The sequence below is a fragment of the Eurosta solidaginis genome, chromosome 2, assembly GCF_040869045.1.
Source record: "Eurosta solidaginis isolate ZX-2024a chromosome 2, ASM4086904v1, whole genome shotgun sequence".
Classification (NCBI taxonomy): domain Eukaryota; kingdom Metazoa; phylum Arthropoda; class Insecta; order Diptera; family Tephritidae; genus Eurosta; species Eurosta solidaginis.
Window position 1 is genome coordinate 71,239,325 of NC_090320.1, and position 27,364 is coordinate 71,266,688.

General features: G+C 41.6%; 1 protein-coding gene across 7 annotated transcripts in view; it reads right to left on the bottom strand.

The window, feature by feature from the left end:
• Positions 1 to 21,029: 21,029 nt before the first annotated feature.
• LOC137239886 (uncharacterized) overlaps positions 21,030 to 27,364 on the bottom strand; it is a 194,941-nt gene continuing 188,606 nt past the window's right edge. For 6 of the 7 annotated variants that reach the window (XM_067765659.1, XM_067765663.1, XM_067765661.1 and 3 more), the window contains exon 2: positions 21,030 to 26,720. In XM_067765659.1, coding sequence (XP_067621760.1) covers positions 25,249 to 26,720 — 1,472 coding nt within the window. In that variant the 3' untranslated portion in view covers positions 21,030 to 25,248. The remainder of the gene's footprint in view (positions 26,721 to 27,364) is intronic. The other variant, XM_067765665.1, reaches the window with a different exon arrangement.

Sequence of the window (27,364 nt, forward strand, 5' to 3'; positions counted from 1 at the left end):
AACAACATGCTTACCTTAGCCTCTGACCATCTGTCCACACTTTTCTCAATAAAACGATCAGCAAATTTTATCCTCTATAAACAGCGCACATTAATTGAATTCTAAAAATCAAACTGGGAAGAGTTCAATGTTTCCTCCTTCTCTGTTTTCTCCATCCCGACTGAAGTCAGGTAAGGCGACCGCGCTTTGCAAGGTCATTGCTTCGGCTTCCTTCAATGAACATGTAAAGCACGCTGTAAAATAACGTATATAAGCATGACGTCAAAACGATTAGAAGAACGGAGAGAGGAGAGCTGTTACTAGAGCTGAAAAAATCGCAAGATGGGATGATAACAAGCGCGTACCAAGCAGAAATTGAAGCGGTACTAAAGAACTCGGCTAAAGTTATAATAAAGTCCCAAATGGTCACACTACAGTGCAGAGATCTCGATGAGATTACTACGCCCGAGGAGATTTGCAACGCCCTCCACCAGCAATGCAACATCAAACTTCCAGATGTGACTGCCATAAAAAGCATACGCACAGGGTACAGTGGCACGAAGTCGGCACTTATAAATCTTACAGCCGATAATGCCAAGGCTGTTCTAATACGCAAAGAATCCGGGTAGGATGGGTTTCCTGCCGAATTAGAGAGCTCAAGCAAGGGAAACGCTGTTATAGGTGCTGGGGCTACGGGCATATAGCTCAGAAATGTAAGGAGACTGTAGATAGGCCTAGCCTATGCAGGAAATGCGGTCAGGAAGGTCATAAGGCTGCAAGTTGCGAAAGAATGCGCGCTATGTGGGGGACAACATTCAGCAGGCAGTTTTCAATGCCCACAACGAGAGGGCAGCAAATGACTGTCTCATGCAGCTCAATTTAAAGCATTGCGAAGCAGCCCAAGAGCTATTATCCCAAACAGTCTATGCAGGAGGATATGACATAGCGGTATTTTCTGAATAATACAAAAATCGCTAGGAGCAGGGTTGGCACTCAGAATCGGCAGGGAAAGCCTCAATTTGGGTACCAGGGAAATTTCTCCCACAGGAAAATATGACGCCAACGGTAGTAGGATTCACGTGGGCAAAAATGAACGGTGTATACGTTTTCAGTTGCTATGCCCCTCCGAGCATGACCATCGCCGAGTTCGGAGACATGATATACGGGATCACTATTGAAGCACGTGGTAAGCACCCGCTTTTAGTATGAGGAGACTTCAGTGCATGGTCATCTGTGTGGGGAAGTAGACGAACCAACGAAAGAGGGAGAGTTCTTCTCCAAAGCCTTACTTCTTTGAGGCTAGAACTCCTAAATGAACCAGGGATATATACCTTTGATACAGGTACCAGACGATCCATTATAGATCTCACCTTCGCTAGCAGCGAAATAGCAAAACGAGCAAAATGGTCTATAAGCAACGTCTACACACACAGCGATCATAAAGCTATTAGCGTAGAACTGCTCGAAACTCCACGAACGCAGCAAAACATCTACAAAGTAGGAAATGGAAACAGCACCTTTTCGACCCACAAATGTTTGATATTATCTGGGAGGACGCCATAGTACGACATAGTTGGTTCAAATCACTAAGTCGCTATGTAGGGCATGTCATGCTGCCATGCCCAGAAGTCGCGGAAAAGACCAGAGCACTCCGGTATATTGGTGGAATGACGAAATTGCGGAAGAGCGTAGACAATGTCACAAAGCACGAAGAATAGCGCAGAGGGCGCGCTTATCACCACGATATGTGGAGTTACACAGCACATATGTCGCACAAAGAAAGGCACTTAAAAATACCATAAAAAAGAGCAAGAAGTTATGCCTTAGGGAACTGCTGGATTATGTCGACCTAGATCCTTGGGGATCAGCCTACAGAACTGTTATGGCCAAAGTTAAAGGACCGATATCACAGCAACCTACGTGCCCGATACTGATGAATACTATTGTTGAAACACTTTTCCCGGCGCAAGATCGCTGGACTTATCCAAGCGAGGAACTAGGAAGTACGGAAATTCGGAAAATTACAGAGCAAGAGGTGCTGGACGCTGCAAAAACAGTTGCTGATAACAAATCCCCAGGACCCGATGGAGTACCAAACATAGCCCTTAAAGCCGCATTCACAACTAGGACTACATTATTTACTGATCTTTTTAATGCCTGTATGCAAGAAGGCGTGTTACCGCGCCCGGGGAAACGACAAAGACTTGTCCTATTGCTGAAACTTGGTAAACAGCCGGAGCAACCATCCTCATATAGGCAAATTTGTATGCTGAATTCCCTAGGGAAGATTTTCGAGCGTATAATTAGTGAGCGCCTACAGCTGCCTCTAGAAAGACCAGGTAGCTTATCGAATAATCAATATGGATTTAGCAAATCAAGATCCACCGTAGATGCAATACAAACAGTCGTCAATATAGCTAGAGAAGCTATCTCTGGAGGCCAAAATAAAAGGAAGTTCTGTGCACTGATTACGTTGGACATCAAGACTGCTTTTAACACAGCGAACTCGATGCAGATAATGGCAGCGCTGCAAAGCTTCGGCACACCAGCTTACTTACGCAGAGTAATAGGTAGCTATCTTAAAGAGAGAGTACTTCTTTTTGACACGGATCAAGAAGCAAAAGAGTACAAAATCACTGGAGGCGTCCCACAGGGATCTGTTCTCGGTCCAACGCTTTGGAATGTAATGTATGACGGGGTGCTAAAGATTGATCTACCAGAAAACACGCAAATTGTGGGATATGCTGATGATATTGCAGTGGTAGTAGTGGACAAGAAACTGGACCTGCTTCAAGCATTATGTAATGACGCCGTAGCAAGAATAAAGGAATGGCTGACCAATACGGGACTGGAGTTGGCTAGCCAAAAGACGGAAGTGGTATTAGTAAGCTCCAAACGGTCGGCGTACGAGTTAGCCTTAACTGGCGGGGATCATCAAATCACTTCAAAGGATTCTATAAAATACTTAGGAGTGCACATTTACTCTAAGTTAACTTTCAAAGAGCGGTGGGGGAGAAAGTTACCAAAGTTAATGGAGCACTTATGCGAATAATGCCTAACATTGGTGGTCCGAGCGAAGCTACACGTCAGCTATTGTCCACTGTTGTGGCGGATTACTTCACTTGTGCGGTGCGGGTGGACTTCTCCGGGTTAGCGGGAGTGGACTGTATGCGATGGGTTTATCACTCACAAATGCAGGTGTTCCAAAGAAAACTCACTAGGCTTTTACTGTTCACTTTAGTTTAATTAGAACAATTTACTTGCAATAATACACTTTGAGTCTAATACAATATTAATAATCATTGGGCAAGTACAAGCACGGCGGTTGTGTCAGCGGCAAGATATATTCTTATATTACAATAGCAAAGAACAAAGTAAGTAAGCAAACGTCAAAATGCAAAGTAGTGAGAAAAAACCCACCTTATCGACGTATATGATACACTACCTAGTTACCCCATTAACATTCCGAAGAGATTCAAGACAAATTCAAGATCCAACATGCCGCCGCCCTTGAACTATATATGTATGTACATATTGCCACGGATATTAGCATCACTAAATTATCCCATCACTAAGGCGATGCTAAGGCCATGCCGAGCAGTATTTACGTTAATAATCAAATCAAGTATACACATATATAAGGCAGCCCAGAGAGATGTCACACACAGATGCATTTACTTATACGGCTATGTGCGCGCGAGAGACTGTAAACTACAAACATTCACATCAATAATTCAATCTTTATGTATCTACATAAACGAATAAATAATTGCGTCTACACATATGTACGTATACGAGCAGTGGAGCGGTAATGCACAAACACATGCATATATCTTATCTCAGTGGTCACAAGAGAGGGCAATAATTTGTGCACGTAGTTGTGGCTGGCGATTTTGTAGCCGAAACAACTAGTAACTTCTGGAAATCGAAGAGCCTAGAAGTATGCAGCGTAAACTATTAAAGCGGTGCAGGCGAGTAAGAAGTAATTCAGTTTGATTTGAGATTTCAATCAGTTTGGTTATTAAGCCAGCGAGTAGCAAAGTATAAGTGTTATTGTGAAGTACTTTAATAAAGGCCATTTTTCCATCATTCAATATTGGAGTTATTTATTCAACAGTTTAGTGATTCGAACTTAGCAGTGGATTGCAAATAAGAGGATTTGCAAGGAAATTCGTTACAATTGGTGTCAGAAGAGGAATTGTTGAATAAATTCCAAAGGACAACAAGGACATGGCAAAGTTCAGTGAATTGAAGATCCAGCAACTAAAGAAGGAGTTGGAGAGCCGTGGATTGAATACAAGCGGCGTTAAACTTGAACTTCAGGCACGGCTACGAGAGGCAATGGAAGCAGAAGGAATTGATGTGGAAGAGTATGTCTTTCATCTTGACAGCGAGGAGACAACAAAAATTGAAGAGAAAAACGAAACATCGCAGACGGTTACCAGCACAGACTTGAACATGATTTTAGCTGCAATATCTGCTCAAACATCGACAGTGTCATCTCAACTGGAAGAGCAGAAGACATATATGGCATCACAACTAGAATCGCAAAAGACAGATATAACATCCAAGATTGAAGCCCAAGAGACATGTATAACATCAAAGATTGAAGCACAAGAAACGCGTATTTCGGAAATGTCAGCACAAATTTCAGCACAGATATCCACACAACTAGAAGAGCAGGAAACCCGTATATCATCTAAACTGGAAGCGCATATGGAAGAAAAACTAACCCAGTTTCATGAGGGCTTCAGTGGTCGACAGGATAAAATCGAGGCCGAGGTGGATGCTTTGAGAGGACGTATCGAGCAGTTGCAACTAAATCGCCCAGCAGTTTTAACGAGTAATCCAAAGGTAAAGACACCATCTTTTGACGGTTCTGTTCCTTTCCAGGTCTTCAAGCTTCAGTTTGAGAAGACCGCAGCAGTGAACAACTGGAATGCGGAAGATAAAATTGCTGCATTGTTCGTGGCATTGAAGGGACCAGCAGCGGAAATCCTGCAGACGATTCCCGAAGGAGAGCGGAACAATTATGAAGCATTGATGGCTGCTGTAGAACGACGTTATGGAAGCGAGCATAGAAAACAGATATTCCAAATTGAGTTGCAAAACCGTTACCAAAAAGCAAATGAGACATTGCAGGAGTTTGCTTCAGATGTTGAAAGGTTGGCTCATCTCGCAAATGCGGACGCACTCGTGGAATACACCGAGAGGGTAAAAATCCAGAGTTTTATAAATGGCATACGAGATGTGGAAACGAAGCGGGATACATATGCGAATCCCAAACTAACATTTGCTGAAACGGTATCGCATGCTCTGATACAGGAAACAGCGTCGCTTCTGTGTAAGCCAGTTTTCAAAGCACGCCGTGTGGAAGTAGAAAGGCCAGAGTGGGTAGAAACAATTTTGGAAGCACTGAAGGGATCTCAACAGAAGAATGCCGGAGTTATTAAATGTTTCAAGTGCGGCAACCCAGGTCACATTGCACGTCATTGCGATCTTGGTCCTAATAGTTCCAACAATGTGGGTGGCCATAAACGCAAAGCTGGAGGAGATGAGCAAGAGCGAGTAAGAGGTAGAGAGCTAGATCCAGCTATTGAATGCCCTGTGATATCTGTGTCGCAAATTGGTAGAAAATCGAGCAGTCTTACCGTCAGAGGGAATGTGGATGGCAAAGAACGAGTACTGACTGTAGATACGGGCGCATCTCATTCCTTGATCCGATCTGACTTGGTCAACAGGAGAGTAAAACCGTTACCTGGAACAAAGTTGCGTACGGTCACTGGCGAGTATAACCAAGTTCAGGGAGAAGTGATATGTGAAGTATTGATTGGGAAGGTCATGGTTCTACACACATTTGTTGTGGCGGAGATTGTTGATGAAGTTATATTGGGAGTGGATTTCTTGGTTGACCATGACATCAAGATCGATATGCAGAGAAGGGTGATGCGTTATGAGAACCAAGATGTGCCACTTAACTTTAGTTTGGAAAAAGGGTTCAGCAGTAATCGGGTACTGGTGGAAAATACTCGACGAAGGCCACGAAATTCAAAGGTAAAGGTTGATAGATCGAATGGGCCAAATAAATCAAAATCAAAAGTACCTGCGAGAGAAACACTGGCATTGACAAAACCTAAAAGACGCAGGAAAACGAAGCAACGAATTTCCGAGAAAGAATGCGAGGGTAGTTTCAAGCCGGAGCGCACTACTGTTGTAAAATGTGGGAACGATACCGATTATGCAAAGAAAATTCGTCCAGCGCAAGCTCTACGAAGTGGTTCATTGGCCAAACAACAGAGTGTGAAGGAACGAACCAGGGTATTGAGTGGTACGATGAAACACAGGTACCATGAGAACAATAATTCGAAAGGTTTCTTGGCGGTACTGTTATACAACCCTCACCGGCGGAAAGGTGTTCCATCCAAATTTCGGTGCAGTTGGGAAGGCCCGTACAAGGTTGTGAAGAAGATCAGTGATACCATCTACCGCATACAAAGCATTGAGAAACCACGGAGTAGAAGAGTGGTACATTTGGCGATGCTAGCAGCGTTTAGATCGAGAGATTTGTCTGATCGGGACGATCAGACTTAGGCGGAGGGCAGTGTCACGGATATTAGCATCACTAAATTATCCCATCACTAAGGCGATGCTAAGGCCATGCCAAGCAGTATTTACGTTAATAATCAAATCAAGTATATACATATATAAGGCAGCCCAGAGAGATGTCACACACAGATGCATTTACTTATACGGCTATGTGCGCGCGAGAGACTGTAAACTACAAACATTCACATCTATAATTCAATCTTTATGTATCTACATAAACGAATAAATAATTGCGTCTACACATATGTACGTATACGAGCAGCGGAGCGGTAATGCACAAACACATGCATATATCTTATCTCAGTGGTCACAAGAGAGGGCAATAATTTGTGCACGTAGTTGTGGCTGGCGATTTTGTAGCCGAAACAACTAGTAACTTCTGGAAATCGAAGAGCCTAGAAGTATGCAGCGTAAACTATAAAAGCGGTGCAGGCGAGTAAGAAGTAATTCAGTTTGATTTGAGATTTCAATCAGTTTGGTTATTAAGCCAGCGAGTAGCAAAGTATAAGTGTTATTGTGAAGTACTTTAATAAAGGCCATTTTCCATCATTCAATATTGGAGTTATTTATTCAACAGTTTAGTGATTCGAACTTAGCAGAGGATTGCAAATAAGAGGATTTGCAAGGAAATTCGTTACAATATGATATGTTCAACTTAATCTTATAATAAATATTTCAAGGTATTTGACAATAAATATTTAAATATCAAGAAATTACAAACTATGTATTTTGAGTATCATATGTTTACAAATTCAGTCTTCAGTTATTAAGATAACTATTAGAAAAAATATTCGCCTTTACAAAAATTCAATTTTTAATTACTCTCATACAACTTTAACTTTTAATAATCGAAAAAGTTTACTTTAAATTTCAATCATCAAAAATTTACTTTAAATTTTTAACTTCGCAAAGTTTACTTAACATTTTTAATTATTAAAAAATATTAACTTTACAATTTAATTTTGAAAGTCTATCTCGAAAAATTTTATGTTTTTGCAAACTTGAGTAATCGAGATAAATATGAAAAAATACGAAAACCTTACAAATATTACGCCCTTTCTGATGACTCGCAAAACAAATCCCCCTTTGTAGGTAAAAGGCACAGGCTGGTTACGGGTCGAACGTACTCTCCATTTCTTGTCTTCACGGTTACGACGCGCACGTTTCCATCGCTACCAGGGTGACAACGAACTACCCTTCAAGTGTCCACTTCGTAGGTGGAGTTCGTTCATCAAACAAAGCTACGACATCTCCTTCTTCGTAGTTGCGCGCGGATCTAAACCATTTAGTTCGACGTTGTAAATTTAGCAAGTATTCATCACGCCATCGGCGCCAAAAATGTTGTCGCATAGAAGAGATTAAATGCCATCGCTGAAGTAAATTTCCAGAGAACCCTTGACCCTCAGGTTCTGGGATCGACTTCAGTGGCTCGCCGACGAGGAAATGGCCAGGCGTTAAAGCTTCAAGATCGGTTGCGCTGGTCGGATCAGCGCATAAGGGGCGAGAATTGACGCATGCTTCGACTTCGGTCAGCTGAGTGCTGAATTCTTCGAAAGACAGTAATTTACCTTCTAGAACGCGTTTAATATGGTATTTTATGCGCTTGATACCGACTTCCCAATATCCGCCCATATGAGGCGCGATTGGCGCGTTAAAGTGCCACTCTATGTTGGAGTCAGCGAAAAACGATCGCAACTTCTCATCTGCCATACACTTCTCATATCTCTCGCGCAATTCTCTGTCAGCGCCAACGAAGTTCGTACCGTTATCAGAGTACATTGCTTTGCAATAACCCCGACGATTGATAAAGCGTTTGAATGCGTTGATAAAGGCACTTGAGGACAAATCTCCAACAAATTCCAAATGCATAGCACCAGTACACATGCATATAAACGACGAAATGTAGCCCTTTGTTGACTTTGACCCTCTTCCATGTGCAAATTTGTAAGTATACGGACCAGCGAAATCTACAGCGGTGCGCGTGAAGCATCGAGCATAAGTGGTGCGAGACGAAGGAAGATCGCCCATCGACTGGACGGTTCAAGCAAGTGCATTTAACGCACTTATGGTATATGCTTCTAATCAAATTACGGGCACCAATTACCCAATAGCGGTGTTGAAGAACGACAGTCATTATACGTGGCCCAGCATGTAGGGTATACTTATGTATGTCAGATATTATTAATTTCGACAGCGGTGAATTTTTTGGTAAGATAATAGGGTGTTTGGCGTCAAGCGCGACATCCGCAGATTTTAGGCGACCTCCGACCCTTAAAACACCTGACGGATCAAGATAAGGCTGCAGACGCAACAAGCTACTTCGCAAGGGAATCGGTTTTTTCTCCCTGCAATGAAAAATCTCATTAGTAAAATACATACTTTGGGTATATTTAATTAAACGTAGTTCGGCTGCAGCTAACTCTTGACAAGTAGGAGTACCATCTTTGATTTTTGGTGCGCGGTTCTTACTAGCGCGAGTATTGTGAATGAACCTTAATTCATATGCGATAACCCTCCGTAGTTTTGAAAATGATGAATATTTAGTCATGATTGACCACAACTCCTCGGGTACCGTTATGTGAACGGCAACCTTCTTGCGTAGACCAAGTTCAGTTAAATGCGGTTCTGGCGTAGATTGCTTCCAAAACTGATCTTCGCTGTACAAAAAGCTGGGACCCGACCACCACAGCTGATGTTGTATAAGTTCTTGCGGCGTTAAGCCTCTTGATGCGCAATCTGCCGGATTGCGTTCTGAGCGTACATGGTGCCAGCACTCTGGTGGTAGAATTCCTTGTATGTCGGCCACACGATTCGCAATGAATGTTTCCCATCGACTAGGGTGAGCTTGCAACCATGCCAGAGTAATAGTTGAATCAGTCCATGCGTATAGCGGGTAGCGAAGTTCGTCCCAACTTTGTAGTACACTTCGTACTAACTTAGACGCGAGATGAGCTGCGCAGAGCTCCAAACGCGGTAATGTGATAGACTTAATTGGCGCTACTTTGGTTTTAGCCGAAATCAGGGAAACCGTGACTTGTCCGTTGCTATGTACTGTACGCGCGTATATGACGACGGCATAGGCTCGTTCCGATGCATCTGAGAAAACGTGAAGCTCAGTTGCTGATTCAGAGGTTTTACAGCCAACCCAACGAGGCACCTTTAGATCCGTTAAACTTTGTAGCTCCGATCGATGTTCACACCAGAGTTCCGCTAATTTATCAGGTATTAGTTCGTCCCAACCGACCTCGGCGCGCCAGATGTCTTGAAACCACATCTTGGATTTGATCGTGGTGGGTGCGAGCAAGCCTAAAGGGTCGAACAGCGTGCTAGCATCGGATAAAAAAGCTCTCTTTGTAGCAAGCCTAGGTGGTTCCTTAAGGTTGATTGCAAAATTGAAATAATCTTCGTCCGTGTTCCACACGAGGCCGAGAGCGTGAACATATTTACTTTCAGCGATGTAATGAGCAATGTTCTCGGAAGCGCTAGGGATAGTGCTGGTAAGCTCCCCACAATTTGAAGCCCACTTGCGAAGTTCAAACCCACTACCAAGGAGGATTTTGGAGACATTTTGTTGCAGGGACTGAAGCTCATCAACACTCGAAGCGCCGGTTAAAAGATCGTCCATATAAAAATCCCTTCGTATTATTGCAGCGGCATTTTCGCATATACTTGTTGAATAACGTGGACTTTGCTGAAGTGCCTTGACAGCCAAATGTGATGCGGCGGCGACCCCGTACGTTACCCGAAGCATCCTGTAGTCTTGAATGGGATGCGATGGATCACTCCGCCAAACAATCCGTTGCAGGTCTACGTGTTTCGGTGAAACACATACCTGACGGTACATTTTTGCAATGTCCGCAGTGACGGCATAACGGTGTGTTCGGAAGCGTAAAAGTATACAAACCAAGCTCTGTTGCAGTTGCGGACCGACAAACAGTGCGTCGTTGAGAGAGTTCCAATTTGTTGTCTTAGCGGATGCGTTGAAGACGACTCTTAATTTGGTCGTAACACTCGACTCCTTAATCACGGGGTGATGGGGCATATAATATGTGGGATTCGACGTTTCGACAGCAGCTTCCATGTGCTTCATGCTTATGAGCTCTTGCATAAACTCATTGGAACTGGTACGTAAATCTTTATCGGCGGAGAGTTTCCTTTCTATGCGTAAGAGGTTACGAACCGCCTGGTTTCGAGACTCTTCAAGGGGTAGGTCAGGCTTTAGCGGTAATTCGACGATGAAACGGTTGTCCGGTGATCTGGTATGCGTTGCTTCGAAGTGCTCTTCACAAAATTGTTCCTCCCTTGTTAGATACGTTTTCTCCGGTGCGTTTTCCAATTCCCAGAGCCTCGTCAAAGCTCTTTCGAGTTGCACCTCACAAAAATAAGTTTGGAAACATGGCGTTGATGGATTGTCTACACTTCCAAAGATCGTCCAAACGAACACTGTGCGTTAAGTTGTAGGCATCCCACATGGACCCTTTCGAATCTCCGAGCAAACTAGCGTCTCCATTACGTCCATACCTATTAATAGATCAATAGGACCAGGCCTCATAAACTGCGGGTCTGCTAGGGTCAACCCTTGGATATGTGGCCACGAAGTTATACTCACGGTTTGAGTCGGTAAATTCCCGGTGATTTTTGGTAAAATTAATGCATTGATAGCGTAGCAGTGGTCAGAAAAGTTCGATGATAATGACAGCGAAACTTGACCTCTAGCGCGTCCTCCCTGCGAGGACCCAATGCCCGTAATTATGGCGGTAGATGAGCTCCTACGTAAGCCCAAACGTCGGACACACGACTCAGTTACGAAGGAGGCGTGCGAACCAAAGTCAAACAGCAAACGAGCTTGTTGAAAGCGACCAGAACAATCTCGTACCTTAACGAGAGCCGTAGCCAACAATATAGTTTTGCTCTCTGGTAGCGGATCAGCATTCGTGTCTAAACACGAAGACACACATTCAGGGGCGGGGTTATCGGTCGAAAAAGCGATTGCGGAAAGAGCGGTGGTGCTATTCCCTGAAGTGTTATTTGCGGCGGCGTAGTTCAATGTTGTTTGTTGGTTTTCAGCGGTGTCGGTATTGTTGGTTGCTGCTGGCGTTCCATGTAATAGCGTGTGATGGCGTTGGCAACACTTGCGGCATGACGAAGAACTATTGCAACGAGGTTTATAATGCCCCGAACCTAGGCAATTTATGCAAAGATGTGACTGCTTAACAAACTTTGATTTAGAGGTAGGATCAAGGCTGATGAATTTATCGCAGCTATAAATCTTGTGCGCACCCTTGCAACAAGGGCAGCTATTTGTTTTGGGATCAGACATAGCATGGAAAGCTTTGGTGTGTTTGTTAGCACTAATGGGTTTACTTGGTTGTAATGGCGTTGCTGCTGACAGCATAGACAGGGATGTACATCGAGTCTCAAGAAATGTAGTTAGCTCCTCAAATGTTGGCGGTGCATCAGTCAAAAGCGACAGCTCCCACTGCTTCCTTGTTTCAAAAGATAATTTACATACTATTTCATGGACGAGCCAGTCGTCCCAGAACTCAACAGGGCGGCCTAATGCCTTGAGCTCGCGAACATGCTGCCGATATGGGTTCAGAACTGCTTTAATTGAGCTGGCGGTGTCACTTGTCGCACATCGGCTATTGCCTTGAAATGAGATTCGACGATAACTCGCATAATGTTGAACCGGGACTTGAGCAAGTCCCATGCCTCCTTATAATTGGCGTCACAGATTTTGAAACCGCTGACCACCTTCAACGCTTCCCCCTTTAAACAACTCCGTAAATAATGCATTTTCTGCCCGTCCGACAATGCAGCATTACCATCAACAAGTGAGCAAAAGGAATCATAAAAGCTGATCCACTCCGTTGAATCGCCCGAAAAAGATGGTAACTCAATTTTTGGTAAACGAATGGAGGCAGAAACTGTTGTAGAAAGGGTTTCATTGTGAATTGGAGATTCTACACGACATTTGCGAACACGATTAAAATTGAATAGGGCCGATGCGTACCAAGTTTCGGCTTGAGTCCGTGTGCTCTCCTCAACTGCAGCGTTTTCTGTACCACACGAAGTGTCCACCTCATCTTGTGCAGCGTTGAATCGAGCCCATTGCTCATTCAAGAGTTGCAAATAACTTTCAACTTGATCTATGTCTACAGTTAATGCAACATCCGTGCTTTTGGTCATATAACGTTTGATTGCATTGAGCGCGGAATCGCGGGTTTTTACAAAGGCGGACATACTTTTAGGTATTACTAATATTCGAAGAGGTGTATGTGATTCTATTCGTAGAATGCCGATTTGTTACAAAAAAAAATGCGAAAATGTAACTTTTGTATCAAAATTGCATGGGGGTATAAACGTATAAGCGGAGTCTGCTATTTAGTATTGAATGCTCGCTTAGAGGGCAATTATAAGTCGTATGAGTTGAACTTGTACGAAACACAAAGCATAAAAGGAATTTGCAATCCTTGTTAATATGAATATTTGTATGTGTGTAGAGGGCAAATGAAAGTCGTTTGGTACTTTTGGTACTTGCAATTGTAGAGTTGCGCCAAGATTATTGAATATATAAGCTATGTATATATGTATATAATATTTGCGGAATACTTGCGGTTTTTTAATTTATGCGGTGAAATGCTTTTCCTGGTGGATAATTCGGCGCGAATGACCAAAAAATGTCGTGGCGGTGGACTTCTCCGGCTTAGCGGGAGTGGACTGTATGCGATGGGTTTATCACTCACAAATGCAGGTGTTCCAAAGAAAACTCACTAGGCTTTTACTGTTCACTTTAGTTTAATTAGAACAATTTAGATTACTTGCAATAATACACTTTGAGTCTAATACAATATTAATAATCATTGGGCAAGTACAAGCAAGATATATTCTTATATTACAATAGAAAAGAACAAAGTAAGTAAGCAAACGTCAAAATGCAAAGTAGTGAGAAAAAACCCACCTTATCGACGTATATAATACACTACCATATCGGCACCTAGTTACCCCATTAACATTCCGAAGAGATTCAAGACAACTTCAAGATCCAACATCCACAGTAACCAGCTCAATAATACTATACGCAGCACCAGTGTGGCATGGATCTAAACGGACCCATAAAAAATATATATTAGCAGCGTACTGACTTGCTGCTTTAAGAATAGCAATTGCTTATCGGACAGTGTCCGACCACGCGATCCTGGTTCTAACCCGGAAAATCCCAGTGGACTTACAGGCAAGCGAAATGGGCGATCTGTATAACACTAATATCGAGCGACCATCTGAAGAAACCAAGAAAAGAGCAAGGACACAAACAATAGCTAAGTGGCAAGAACGGCGGGAGGCCTCGAGTGAAGGGCGTTGGACCTTCACCCTAGTTCGGAACGTAGCTCAATGGAATGGATAAGCACGGCGAACTGAACTACCATCTCACGCAGATAATAAGTGGACATGGCGGTTTCAAAAAGTGTTTATGGAAGCGTAGGATAGAGGAAGATCCTCATTGCCTAATGTGTACCACGGAGTTAGAAAACACAGAACACGTCATGTTCCACTGCCACCGTTTCCACGATGAAACACTCGCCTTGCATGGAGGTTTTGGGGAGGAACCTACGACGAGAAATTTAGTATCACAAATGTGCAACAGGAATGAGTGCTGGACTGCAGTGAGCAAAATGGCATTTATAGTAATGACACGCCTGATGGATGCTGAGAGGGAGCGTAGAGAAATGCGCATGCGAAGCAGTGGCGATTAAATCGACACTCGGAGCAAATAGGGGGAACCTGGACGCAGGGACAACAGTATACTCTTAAAAAATGAGAAATATGGAACGCCAACCTGAAGTAATGCGAAAGTAGTACCGGGGTGGGCGACGGTTCCAAAACGGGGCTGTTTTTTAGTCTATGGACACACGGTTGCTGCGACGGCAGCAATTACGGTGCATTAGGCATTTTACAGCCCCCCCCGCAAAAAAAAAGCATAGAAATTAAAAGATTAGCTTAAAATTTACAAATTATATTAGATATCACTTAGTTAATATGAATTTACAATTAAATTTTGATGGTGTCGAAATGGACGAGGCTCTGAGCACCTAAGCTAAGCTTGTTGGATAAGACAATTTTCCAATGTATCCTCTCTGTATATTAATTTTAAATTCTAGATAACGGGCTATAGCATATTTAACTATATATTTATGTCAATGATTGTTGAGTGTGTTGTCGGAATGGACAGGATTTCAAGCAACAAAAAGTTATAATCAAGTGATCGCGAAAAGGAAGAAATTAATTGTGGTTTGGAAAGCACATTCTCCATACCACTTTTATTATATACAAAACTAGCAGACCCGGCAGACATTGTTCTGCACTAAATTTGGTCTATCTGTATACATTTTAATAAGATTTTTCCGTCTAACTCTGCCCTCGCTCCTTTACAGATTTTCCTAATCTTTGTATTCACTCCTCCCTCTGTCATCTATTCCATCTTCGTCTCTTTCTATTTCTTTCTCAGTATCCTTCTCTCTTTTCTCTTCTCTCAAGTTTTTCTCATTCTTCTTCATGTCTTATTGCCAGTCGCAGAGGGTGTTATGTATTTTGTTGCAGTCCCATTCCGAGTCTCAGTCTCAGTCCTAGCCCAAATCCCAGCCCCAGTCCGTGTCTGGTATACTTCCCAGAAAAAAAGCATCGCAAATACTAATATAGGCAAATTTGTATACCAAATTTATGGCAAATCGAATAGGACGTATGTAAATAGGTATGTGGGTATTATTAATTCATGTCCTTATTTCGGCTTCGCATGCATATTTATCAGTTTTGCCAGGTTGATGCGACTAAATCGAATATCACAATTAAAATTACTTTAAAGCTCTCAGCAACAGCTTTCATTTGATATCAATAATACACACACATTCTAGGAGTTCCCGGGCCACGTTTTGGCCTATATCTCGAGACCCTAGTCACCCAGGGGTATGAAAATTACCCTCTACTAAAGCACTCAACAGCTTTCATTTGATATCCATATTCTATAAACACATTCTAGTGGTACCCGGGTCCACGTTTTGGACTATATCTCGAAACCCTGTCCCGTCGATCCTGACTTTTCTTTGCCATAAACCTCACGGAGTCCGAGACCTTTCCAACGAATGCAAAACCGTGGAAATCGGTTCGTGCGTTCGGGAGTTTTTATTTATTTATTTATTTATTATTTAAAGTCGACGACAAACTATGGTCGACTGCATAATATAAAAGATATATAAATATACAACTCAAAAGATAAAATTTAAGATATATCGAGATTTCAACAATGTTATATTACAAACAAAGAAATATTAATGAACATTGCTATTTAATTTCAGAATATAATAATAATAAGAAATATGAGTAGAAATAAGATCTTATGCCGAAATCTTATACTGGCGGAATGCATCAGATTCCGCTCAGCATGATTTCGGAATGTAGTGGATTCCAATCTCCCTGTTGGAATGCAACAAGATTCCAATCAGCATGTCATGGGAATCCGGCAGTGCTAAGAGTAGTGTAATGAGGATACGCCATCAGAAGGCATAAAAAAGTAACATGACCTGTGTTGTTGGAATGCACCGGATTCCAATCAGCTCGATGCCTGACCCATAAGATTATACTGCCGGAGTGCATACGATTCCGGTTTGTGACTCATGAAAAAGCATGTTTTACGTTGTTGGAATGAACCAGATTCCAATCAACACAGTACTGTCTTGTTCTTTCTTAATGATACATGTTGATAAATGTTCCTCCATCCTTAAGCGAGATAGTTACTGTTTTTTATGGAAGGAATAAAATGCCGGAAAATTAAATTAGCTTGTATCTCTTAAATTAGATAGGCAAGTATTGCATTACGTATAGTGGCAAAAGTACATTCAAGACAGATACAGCTATACAAGTCATTGTAGTGCGCGCACCAGATAAGAAGAGGATTATTTATAGCAAAGTTTCGTCGACAAAGGGGTAAATAGAAAGGAACGTAGTGTCTGGATACTCTAGGGGGAACCGCAAAAGACAAGCGGCTGAGGAGGTCCGCGGAATCAATTTCTCCAATAATGAGCTTATGGATGAACAATACCCCCAGTAATATTCTCCGATTATCCAGAGTGGGTAAGTTAATAAGAAGAAGTCTACTTCTGTATGGAGGAAGGTGGAGACTTGAGTCCCAATTAAGGCCGCGCAATGCAAATATCAAAAATTGCTTTTGAACTGACTCAAGACGCTTTATATGCTTTTGAGAAACAGGGGACCAAACGCATGAGCAATACTCGAGTATTGGACGAACCAGCGATGTGTAAAGAACCTTAGTGAGGTACGGATCATCGAACTCTTTAGCCCATCTTTTAACAAATCCAAGTAAACCCAACGCTTTGTTGTCTATAGATGAAATATGCATGTTAAAATTCAATTTCGGATCAAAAAGGACACCTAGATCATGTGCAATAGATATACGCTCCAAAGGCGTACCATCTATTACATAAGATTTCAATGCTGGCTTCACTCGGTGAAATGTCATGTGCTTACATTTAGAGCAATTTAAAGCTAGTAAATTTGTTGTGCACCAACATTGGAACGAGTCCAAGTCGGCCTGAAGAAGATCCAAGGAACTCAAATGGGTAGGACAGTAAGTGTAGCAAAGTTTTACATCATCCGCATACATTATAGTATGGGAATATAATATTTTCTGTGGCAAGTCATTAATGAAAAGGGCAGAGAGCAAAGGCCCTAGATGACTTCCCTGGGGTACGCCGGAGGAAACTCCGAACGATTCCGACAGATTGCACTTGAACAGGACTTTTTGGGTCCGGTTAGAAAGATAGCTTTTCAGCCACATTAATAGGTGAAATGGAAAGCCCAGTAAATCAAGCTTATGAATAAGCAACTCATGGTTGACGGTATCAAATGCTTTGCTGAAGTCCGTGTAGATGACATCCGTTTGCTTGTTCGCTAAAAATCCTTCCATAACTATAGAGGTGAATACAAGAAAATTTGTAGTGGTTGACCTTTGACGAATAAAGGCCTAGAACACTGATATTGCAGTTGACTGGTGACAATCTGTTCAAAGACTTTAGGAATGACTGAAATTTTAGCAATACCCCTGTAGTTTTCAACTTTTGACCTACTACCTTAGCTTATAGCGTCAGGAAGGAAAACCCGACTTATTTTTATACTCAGCTGAGCAGAGCTTACAGAGTATATTAACTTTGTTCGCATAACGGCAATACGTAACTGCATAAACTAAGCGAGATAGATATAGACTTCTATATATCAAAATGATCTGGGCGAAAAAGAAATTCATTTAGCCATGTCCGTCCGTCCGTCCGTCCGTAAACACGATAACTTGAGTAAATTTTAAAGTATCTTGATGAAATTTGGTAAGTGGGTTCCTGGGCGCTCATCTCAGATCGCTATTTAAAATGAACGAAATCGGACTGCAACCACGCCCACTTTTTCGATATCGAAAAACAGAAAAAGTTCGATAATTTATTACCAAAGACGGATAAAGCGATGAAACTTGGTAGGCGGGTTGACCTTATGACGCAGAATAGAAAATTAGTAAAATTGGACAATGGGCGTGGCACCGCCCACTTTTAAAATAAGGTAATTTAAAGGTTTTGCAAGCAGTAATTTGGCAGTCGTTGAAGATATCATGAAGAAATTTCACCCTTTTAAAATACGCATTAACACCTTTCATTTCATACCCATATCGTACAAACACATTCTAGAGTCACCCCTGGTCCACCTTTAGGGTGATATCTCGAAAAGGCGTCTACCTATAGAACTAAGGCCCACTACGTTTTAAAATGCTCTTTAATACATTTAATTTGATACCCATATCGTACAAACGCATTCTAGTCACCCCTGTTCCACCTTTATGGTGATATCTCGAAAAGGCGTCCACCTATAGAATTAAGGATCACTCCCTTTTAAAATACTCATTACCACCTTTCATTTGATACCCATATCGTACAAACACATTCTAGAGTCACCCCTGGTCCACCTTTATGCCGATATCCCGAAATGGCATCCACCTATAGAACTATGGTCCACTCCCTTTTAAAATGCTCTTTAATACATTCCATTTGATACCCATGTCATACAAACACATTCCAGGTTTACCCTAGGTCAATTTTCCTACATGGTGATTTTCTCTTATTTTGTCTCCAAAGCTCTCAGCTGAGTATGTAATGTTCGGTTACACCCGAACTTAGCCTTCCTTACTTGTTATATTATAGATTATTTTATGTCGGTGTACAATTATAAATGATGCCTTCGGAATATAGTACGTGATTTCGAGCAGCAGAGTACAACTTTCAAACAGCAATCATTGTTTCACTGCATGGGAGGCTGGAAAAGACGTGTTTTAAGCCAACCACATTAAATATTGATTTCATTAATCAAGACAATAAGTCTATCCTTTTTAATTAAAAAGAGCAAGTTGGAGTTATCAAAATTATTACAAGTTTATCAAAATCCTCACACAAACAAAGATAAGGTTGGCTGAAAATGTCTCGATGGCCGGAAGGGGACGTTGAACAAAACCTCCCAAGCAACAAGGGCTGTTACAAACCCCCTTGTAAGTTTTATCATAAATAACACACCAAGCACGAACGAAAATCATACTCTACAAGTCACTTATCGTACCCGTCCTGCTATATGGGGCAGAAGCATGGACCATGACAACAGCAGATGAAGCGGCTTAGGGAGTGTTCGAGAGAAAAGTTGTTCGAAAGATTTATGGACCTCTACGCGTTGGCGATGGCGAGTACCGAAGAAGATTTAATGATGAGCTGTACGAGCTATACGCAGAAATCAACATAGTCCAGCGAATTAAAACGCAGTGGCTGCGCTGGCTAGGCCATGTTATGCGAATGAAAGATGATGCTCCGGCCAAGAAAGTGTTTCTATCGGAACCCCCCTATGGAAGCAGAGGTAGAGGGCGGCTCCCACTCCGTTGGAAGGACCAGGTGGAAAACGATTTAAACTCCCTTGGTGTGACCAATTGGTGCCGGTTGGCGGAGCGAAGGAACGACTGGCGCGCCTTGTTGGACGGCCATAACCGTTTAGACGGTTAAGCGCCAATTAAGTAAGTAAGTAAGTAATACACCAAGCATCTCTCTATGACTCTGCTACTTAGGCAATTGCAATAGCTTTAAACGGTTATAGTAGAGAGACGCCTTAGCGGATGCTTTCAACGAGAAAAGTGCTTTTGGCCGATTCCAATTTACCGCAGTATATAAGATAGTATTCTAGGATTGGTCTAAATTATGAGATGAAAAGAGTTTTGATAATGTAATATTATTGAATTCATGTAAGTATATTCGAACGATGTTCCATCAAACCTTGGTTTCCATTGTCTTGTATTTATAGATCGCAGATACATGAGCAGCTATTGTCAAAATTGATGTTTGCGTATGTGCTGCGTGTTCATTCAAAGCAGAGGGTGATTTTTACTGATCGACCTATGTGGCTGACTGAAACAGGTAGAAGTCAGTAATTCTAGTCGTTTGACCTCCTTTGTGGGTTTGTTGATTTGGTGCGTTTATTATTTTGTGTTTGTCTGTTGTACCTGTGTGATTACTTCGTTTCTTGTATACAAGTTTTAAAGGTTCAAATATTGTGTCAGAAACTGTGTTTCTCTGATCGTTTATTATTGTACCGTCAAATGTTTTCTATTTGTAGGATTGCATGTTTTCGAGTACGTTCAGACGTCAGCCGTTTGCTTGTATGTGAAGGACTCTGACTGTTTTATTGATGTTTGCTGGGAAAAATTCATTTGCGACCATGTGATTCGCGAAGTAGGACTCTGGTAAGATGTTTGCATTCCGTGTTTTATGCTGTAGTCTCCTCGCGAATCAGTTGATCAACTTCTTCACATTTCACTTGTTTTATCGCGACTGGTCAATCCGATCTTTTGAGTCAAAAAAAAACTGTTAATTACCTCTGTTTCATTGCACAATGCATTTTTTTCTGTAAATAATTTTTAACAATGTGTACGTTACTACCATAGCAGATTGTTGAGCGCTTTCAATTTCAATCTGGAATTAACACCTCTAGCACACATGTTTCTTTGTCACAATTTTTTTAAAGCTGCAAGTTTCCTTGGCCATCAGTTAAAGGATATCGAGGACAATTCGTGAGTGCGATCTCTCTTTGTATTCGGCGAAGCACTACTCCAAGAAGTAGAAGATTGATGAAGTTATGTATTACGAAAAGTGGAGGAACTTACTTTAGCGCTCCTCAAGCTTCTACAGCAACACAGTTCTGTGTAGGAAAGTTTATTTCTCACAACCACACCATCTAACAATCATTAAAATAGCTTCTTAAGACTTGAATAACAATGGGCAAATATGCCTAAGTGTACGGGAAATATAACTCGATTTTCCATCTAACCATAATTCCCTTCCATTAATTTGTAACTCGAAAGGTCTCTTGTAAAATTTATATATTTATTTAATAAACTTTTTGCGTAGAAAGCGTTTCTTCCTCATTACACTAATTATTTATTATCTTCACTCCTTCGTATACATATAATTGGGCATTTCACAAGAATGTCGTATCCATGTAAAAGTTGGAAATTCTAGTTGTTTCCATGGTTTCCAAATTTTGATTAACGCATAGCACATACGGCGAATAGGATACCTTGTGAATTGCCTAAATACATAATTGCACAATACAAAAAATTATTTTAAACGACACATTACATATTGTTTTACTCTTAACTCTTTAGTTTAAAAATTGTTCCAAAAATATTATATATGTACATATTTATATATGATTTTAAATTGTTATTTCTTATATATATGTAGGTTATATTTTCGGACCTTTGTGACGCAGTGGAGAAATAAGCATGTTTCTATGACAAACTATCAAAAGCTTATGTATCTAATAATTACAATCGTATTATTTTAATATTTTTTTTATATGTATGTATGTAACCTGGAATCCTGAGAGGGACCTATTGTGCGAAAATACCGTTGTTCACTTTTTGAGTGATTATTATAGGAAATTTAACGCCCTTTTCAATGGAACAAACCGCTATCTATCTTTCTTAGTTTTTTCGCAAATCGCATTTAAAGCCAAATCGGATCACAAATACGATTTTTTGAAGTATTTCGACCTATGCGCCACCTATCGGAGATTGTTTTTCTTATTATTGCATTGTCATCGGGTTCCGAACTATATTCAAAGTTTCAAGCTTGTAGCTTATCGGGAAGTTACTTAAATGTTAATTACAAAATTCTTTCACAACGGCCGGCCGCTTCACAGGATCAAGCTAAACAAAACTTTAAACGCGTTTTTCTCGAAAACTTGTTTTCGCACAATAGGGTCGTTTCATGATTCCTGGTCACATATAAGTTTATAATATGTGATTAATTTTTGTGATCCGTTATAGGGCGTATCATGAAAAAATTGAGAATATCCAACCATGTGAAATAAAGAAATAACGGCTTAGGTTAGGTTGGTTTGGTCGGTGCATGAGGACCTCGCATAGACTGAATGAGCCCGTAGTGTTACCAGAAGTTTTTTAATCGACCAAACTGAAAAAACTCTCGTTTCCTCCTCTAACCCGCACTTCCAACATCTGATATCACTGACCAAGCATAAGTTAAAGGTACGTGACGCCAGAAGGCAGTGTCCAGTCAGAAACCCGTTTTGACTATACACTCCTCTCTTTTTAACACGCTTATATTAGCTTCACTTGAATGTATGCTTGTTTGTAACTCTCTTGGCTAGGCGCGCAAAGGAGAGTTAGATCCATCTAGCGGCAATTATTGAAGACTCGCCATAGTGGTTAAATAACTCGTTACAAAACGAATTGTGCTTTCTAGCCGAGACACGAACCTCTGTGCTGCGGTGCTACCAACATCAAATATATTGGTGCATTGTAGATAATAAAACGGCACCATATTTGAATGCTTTTTAGTTTTTTAAACTATATTTTTACTAATGATAGAATCAACTTTATTAGTCCAAGGGTTAAGACCTACACACAATCTTCGACCCTTTACAGACCCGCGCTTGTACCCACGCCTTTCCCGCTTGGACGATCATGTGCACCTCTCGCCTTCTCTTAATCTCGCCCAATCTAATTGGGACGTCTACAGAGCAAGCTTCAACGGATGCACCCTTTTTAGCTAGTTCATCTGCTTTTTCATTCCATCTATTCCCATATGCGCTGAGACCTAATATAGATGGATGCTTCTCCCTGTCCCGATTCTTTATACACTTGCTTACACTCTAACACGCATTTAGATGCTGGGCTATGCGAGATTATTGCCTTAATTGCTGCTAGTCTGTCAATATAAACGTTAAGGCGGCTGCAGTTTAAGCTGTTCTCTTCCAGTGTTTCTACTGTTTTGGTTACGGCTAATACTTTCGCTTGGAAAACGCTACAGTGAACTGGCAGTTTGTAAGATCTGTTTATTTCCGGATCAGCACAGTATACTGCAGACCCTTCCACTAGTTTCTAACTATCTGTGTACACATGTAACGCCTCGTCCGGCATTTGAGCACCCTTGCGGAAACCATTCATCTCTATTGTGGCCGTAAGATCTCCCGCGAAGCGCAGATAGGGAATCAGGTGTCTATTCGTCCTGTAATTGATGACGCTATACTATTATGGCCATATGGTTTGCGCTCAAGCTGCGCCGACGCACTGAGCCACGCTGCAGTTGTTAACACTATGTTCTTTGCTACCAGGTCTACAGGTGGAATATGCAGAATGGCATACAGTGCAGCTGTGGGGGTTGTTTTCAGGGCTCCCTTTATGCTAAGTATTGATAGCCTGCTTACCTCCTCTAGGATGTAAGTTCTTTTTTGTGTGGCTTTCCACTAAACAAGAACTCCATAGTATAGAATAGGGTTAACAATCGCTGTAAATGCCCAATGAGAAACCGAGGGCGATAAACCCCACGTGCACCCCAGCATTATTTTACATGCATAAAGTGCCGCTGAGGCCTTCTTCACCCTCTCCTCCACGTTGAGCTTCCATGACGGCTTCCTGTCTAGGATGGGTCCTAAATATTTTGTAAACGGTTTCTTCTGTAGGGTCACCCATCTTAACTCAGGCCTGGTCCAATTTGGGACCTTGTACCTCTTAGCAAACAAGATCATATCCGTCTCCTCCTCATTGGCTGTCAAACCGACATTAGATTTGAAGGTATTAATATCCGAAAGCGCCCGATCCACCAAAGAGCTAATCGTTGGAAGGCACTTTCCACTTATGACAATTGCAACGCCATCTGCGTAAGCCGTAAGTTTTACGGGTCGCTCTGAGCAGTTGGTTGATGACCAGGTTCATAGCAGAGGTGATAGCACCCCACACTGCGGAGTGCCCTTCTCCTCTGGTTTCGTGGCCTCATACAATCCCCATCGTGAAGTAATCTTTCTGCAATTTAACATGCAGACGATCCTCGGCTTAAAAATGACAAAAATCATTTAAATTTGGAGCTATTCACCGACCTTTGATTTATGACTTGCACAATTTTCTTCTTCTGGGACTGTTAACCATCCCTGTAAGCAAAACTTTTAAATTACGACTAGTGTAGGTAAACATAGTATATTTTCCGAAGCTCAGGCACAGGACCACGTATTCCGTTTGACCGATATTAAATGCCGCTATACTGCTACGGTCATACGGTCTGCACTCAAGCTGTCCCTTGACATTAAGCCTTGTTGCAGTGGCCAACGCGGTATTTTTGGCCATTGGGTTTGCGGGCGGGATTTGTAGAATGGCATGTTTTTGTTGAAGCGATAAAGACACTCCCCGAATGTTTTAGCGAGTGTTATCGATGTTGATGGTCCTTTACCGGTTATAGATCCGATACGTTCCGGTAATAAGCACAAGAAAGATACAATCCCGACCATCTCTGGAACGATTTAATATGACCATATTAAATCTTCTAGGCTATCCCGCCCCTACCCCCTAGATCCAGTTCGCCAGAGCCTCTGTTGCTAAGGAAACAGCACTCGCCACGGCTAGGTGGGGTTGACAATTGGGCTGGAGAAGCTATAAGATGCGTTGGCAACCCCTTGGAAGGGTTAAGCTACACAACCCCTTTAATAATTTGGGTACTTTAGTCGCCTCTTACAACAGGCATACCTGCAGCGGGTATAATCTAATCCTCTAAGAATGCCATGCAATGCTGCTGTCGGGCCGGTTTTCAGCGCTCACGTCATGCTAATAATTGATAATCTGCATACTCCCTCTAGTTTTGGGTATACGAACTTTTTTGTGTAGCTGTCCACCAAACAAAGACCCATAGTAAATTATGGGTTTGGCAATAGTTATATAACAATTCTTCAAACCCGTCTCATAAAAATTTACTACTGTGTTAAAAAAATGCCCCCCCCCCCCCCCCTCTCCTTTTTTGGATGTCCTTACAAGGTAAATATTCAATATCGGGAGGAATATTTTCAACTTTAATTTTATACGCCCTCATGGTAATTTCCTTCTGATTTTTTGCTTAGCGTCATTAACTATGTACACTGTACATATGAACATTACCGTTATCACCAGCTCCGTTTAACGGGGATGAGTGCTGATGAAAACGGCCATGAAAAATATTTTAAATAATATTGCCATATGCTTCATCCTTTGCAATAGTCTTTGGCCCAGCTTTCATATGCTGCCTTCTGTCTATTCTATAAAAATGAACAACTTAATATTAATATTAGCACCGTTATGGGGAATATCGCATAAACTTCTGTACGCGGATGGCATGTTGAGATCAGGTATGTGATGTCGTCCTCTTCGTGCTCGATACCATCACGTGTTGGTATTTCTACAACAACGATTTCATCGGAAAGAAAGCCAATTGGAAAAGTGCAATTTGTGGCATTTACACAGCCCAGAGCATCGCTAAAATTGGAGTATTGAAATGTTGGTTTATAAATATCGAAAATCGCATGTATATCGTTGCGTACAAGATCATTGTCACTATAAAATATATAATAATAGTAGCCATCTTCGGTAATCTCATGTTTTGAAAGCATACGATGTGATCCGTTCTCTAGAAAATGTGCATTAACACACTTCGGTGACGGTGGGAATCCCTCGGCTAATAATATTGCGCCGTTATAACAATTGAATAACCCAGTTTCAAAGCTTGAGACCGAGTTCGATTCATCGGTAATTGTAAAATTAACTGCATTACCACCATGACTATATTTACGATCATATACGTGCTCTCGTTTCGCACGTCGCCTTTTATATAATTGATCATAGACTTGTTGTTTTCGTTGTATCGCTGCTGCATTGATGGGATTACTGCGCCGACGACGTTTGCCGACACTCCCTCTAGACTCGCTCGCTGATGATAAGTTGTGTCCAGTAACGGGCACATGCGACGGCAGGCGTCGATTACGTATTGTATTTACGGAACCCTTTTTTAATTTTTTTCCACGTAATTTAGGTTTATGTTGTGATTGTAGCGCTAGAGCCCCTGCTGCTTCCATAGCCGCTGCAGCGCTTTTGGGGCGTTTAAATACCTCTTCATCGCCGTCTTCACTTAAGTCTTCACCACCATGGTTTTCTTCCTCCATAGTATTAAAGGCGACTCTTTTATCGTTTGACAACTCCTCTGCAGGCATGGTATCAGCAAATTCTTTAATATCTTCAAAAAAAACTTTCACCTGCTCGTGACCTTGCGCGAAATTTGCTCCCAATTTATTTCGATTGTGATCAAGTAGCCCGCAAGTATTTAAATCTCGCTGTCCTTTCACAACCAATATTCGGGAACCGTCGTAACGTGAACAAAATTTTAGATGCACTTTGGCGCCTTTTAACAAATAGAAGCCCCAATATTCAAGCGTATCATCAGGTAGGGTCATGGATTTCTTTAGTCGTATATGTTTTCGATTGGTGGACACTTCTGGTTTGCTACGTATTTTAAATGCATTAAAATTGGAGTTCATACGTAATGAATGTTGCTGACAGAAGATCGATGATATACCGTCACGTATTTCAATGATGTCTGATTCCGCAACGGGATACACAACATCAGCGAAGACTGTGCGTCGTAAATGAAGAGGAATGATGATTAGCGAGGCAGGCAGTATAACGATCAATATGCAAAAAACCAGCACACGCCTCACACCTTGCATCTTGTAAGTCTCTGTATTGAAGAGAAGATATACAATTTGTTTATCGTTTATTAATTAATGATAAAAGTAAATATTTGCATATCAATATCATTTATTTAAAATTGTAATTAGAGCTAAAGTTAGAGAATAATGCATGCGACACTAAGCTAAGCTAAACTAAGCGAACATACATATATGCCCAATGATTATTCGCTCGGCGCTAAAGAGAAGAAAAATCAGTATAGAGCTGGGAGGGACAACTTGTGGACCGTAGTCATAGGTACATCACAGGAATGCACGAAGGAACAATATCCAATCGCATGCAACAAGCTCTGCGCATCATAGAAAGGTGATGTGCTGCCAAGGACTGTATATAAATCCTAACAAAATGGTTCTAGTGTCTTTTATACGTAGAAGGAAACTAACCATCTCTGGGTGGCACCAAAATCTGATTTTCAATGGAGGCAAAATACCATGGGGTTACACTGGAGAAATCCATCACGTGTAATACTCGTCTAGATGCTACATTGAACAAAGTAACAAAAGCCTTCTTTGCCTGCTTTCCAGTCGATGGCAAAACATGGGGACTATTTCCCAATATTCACCAATGCTTCTTCAGTTTGGTGGCCGAAGTCCACGCAAAATAGCAATTGCAAAATTAAGCAAACTGCGACTA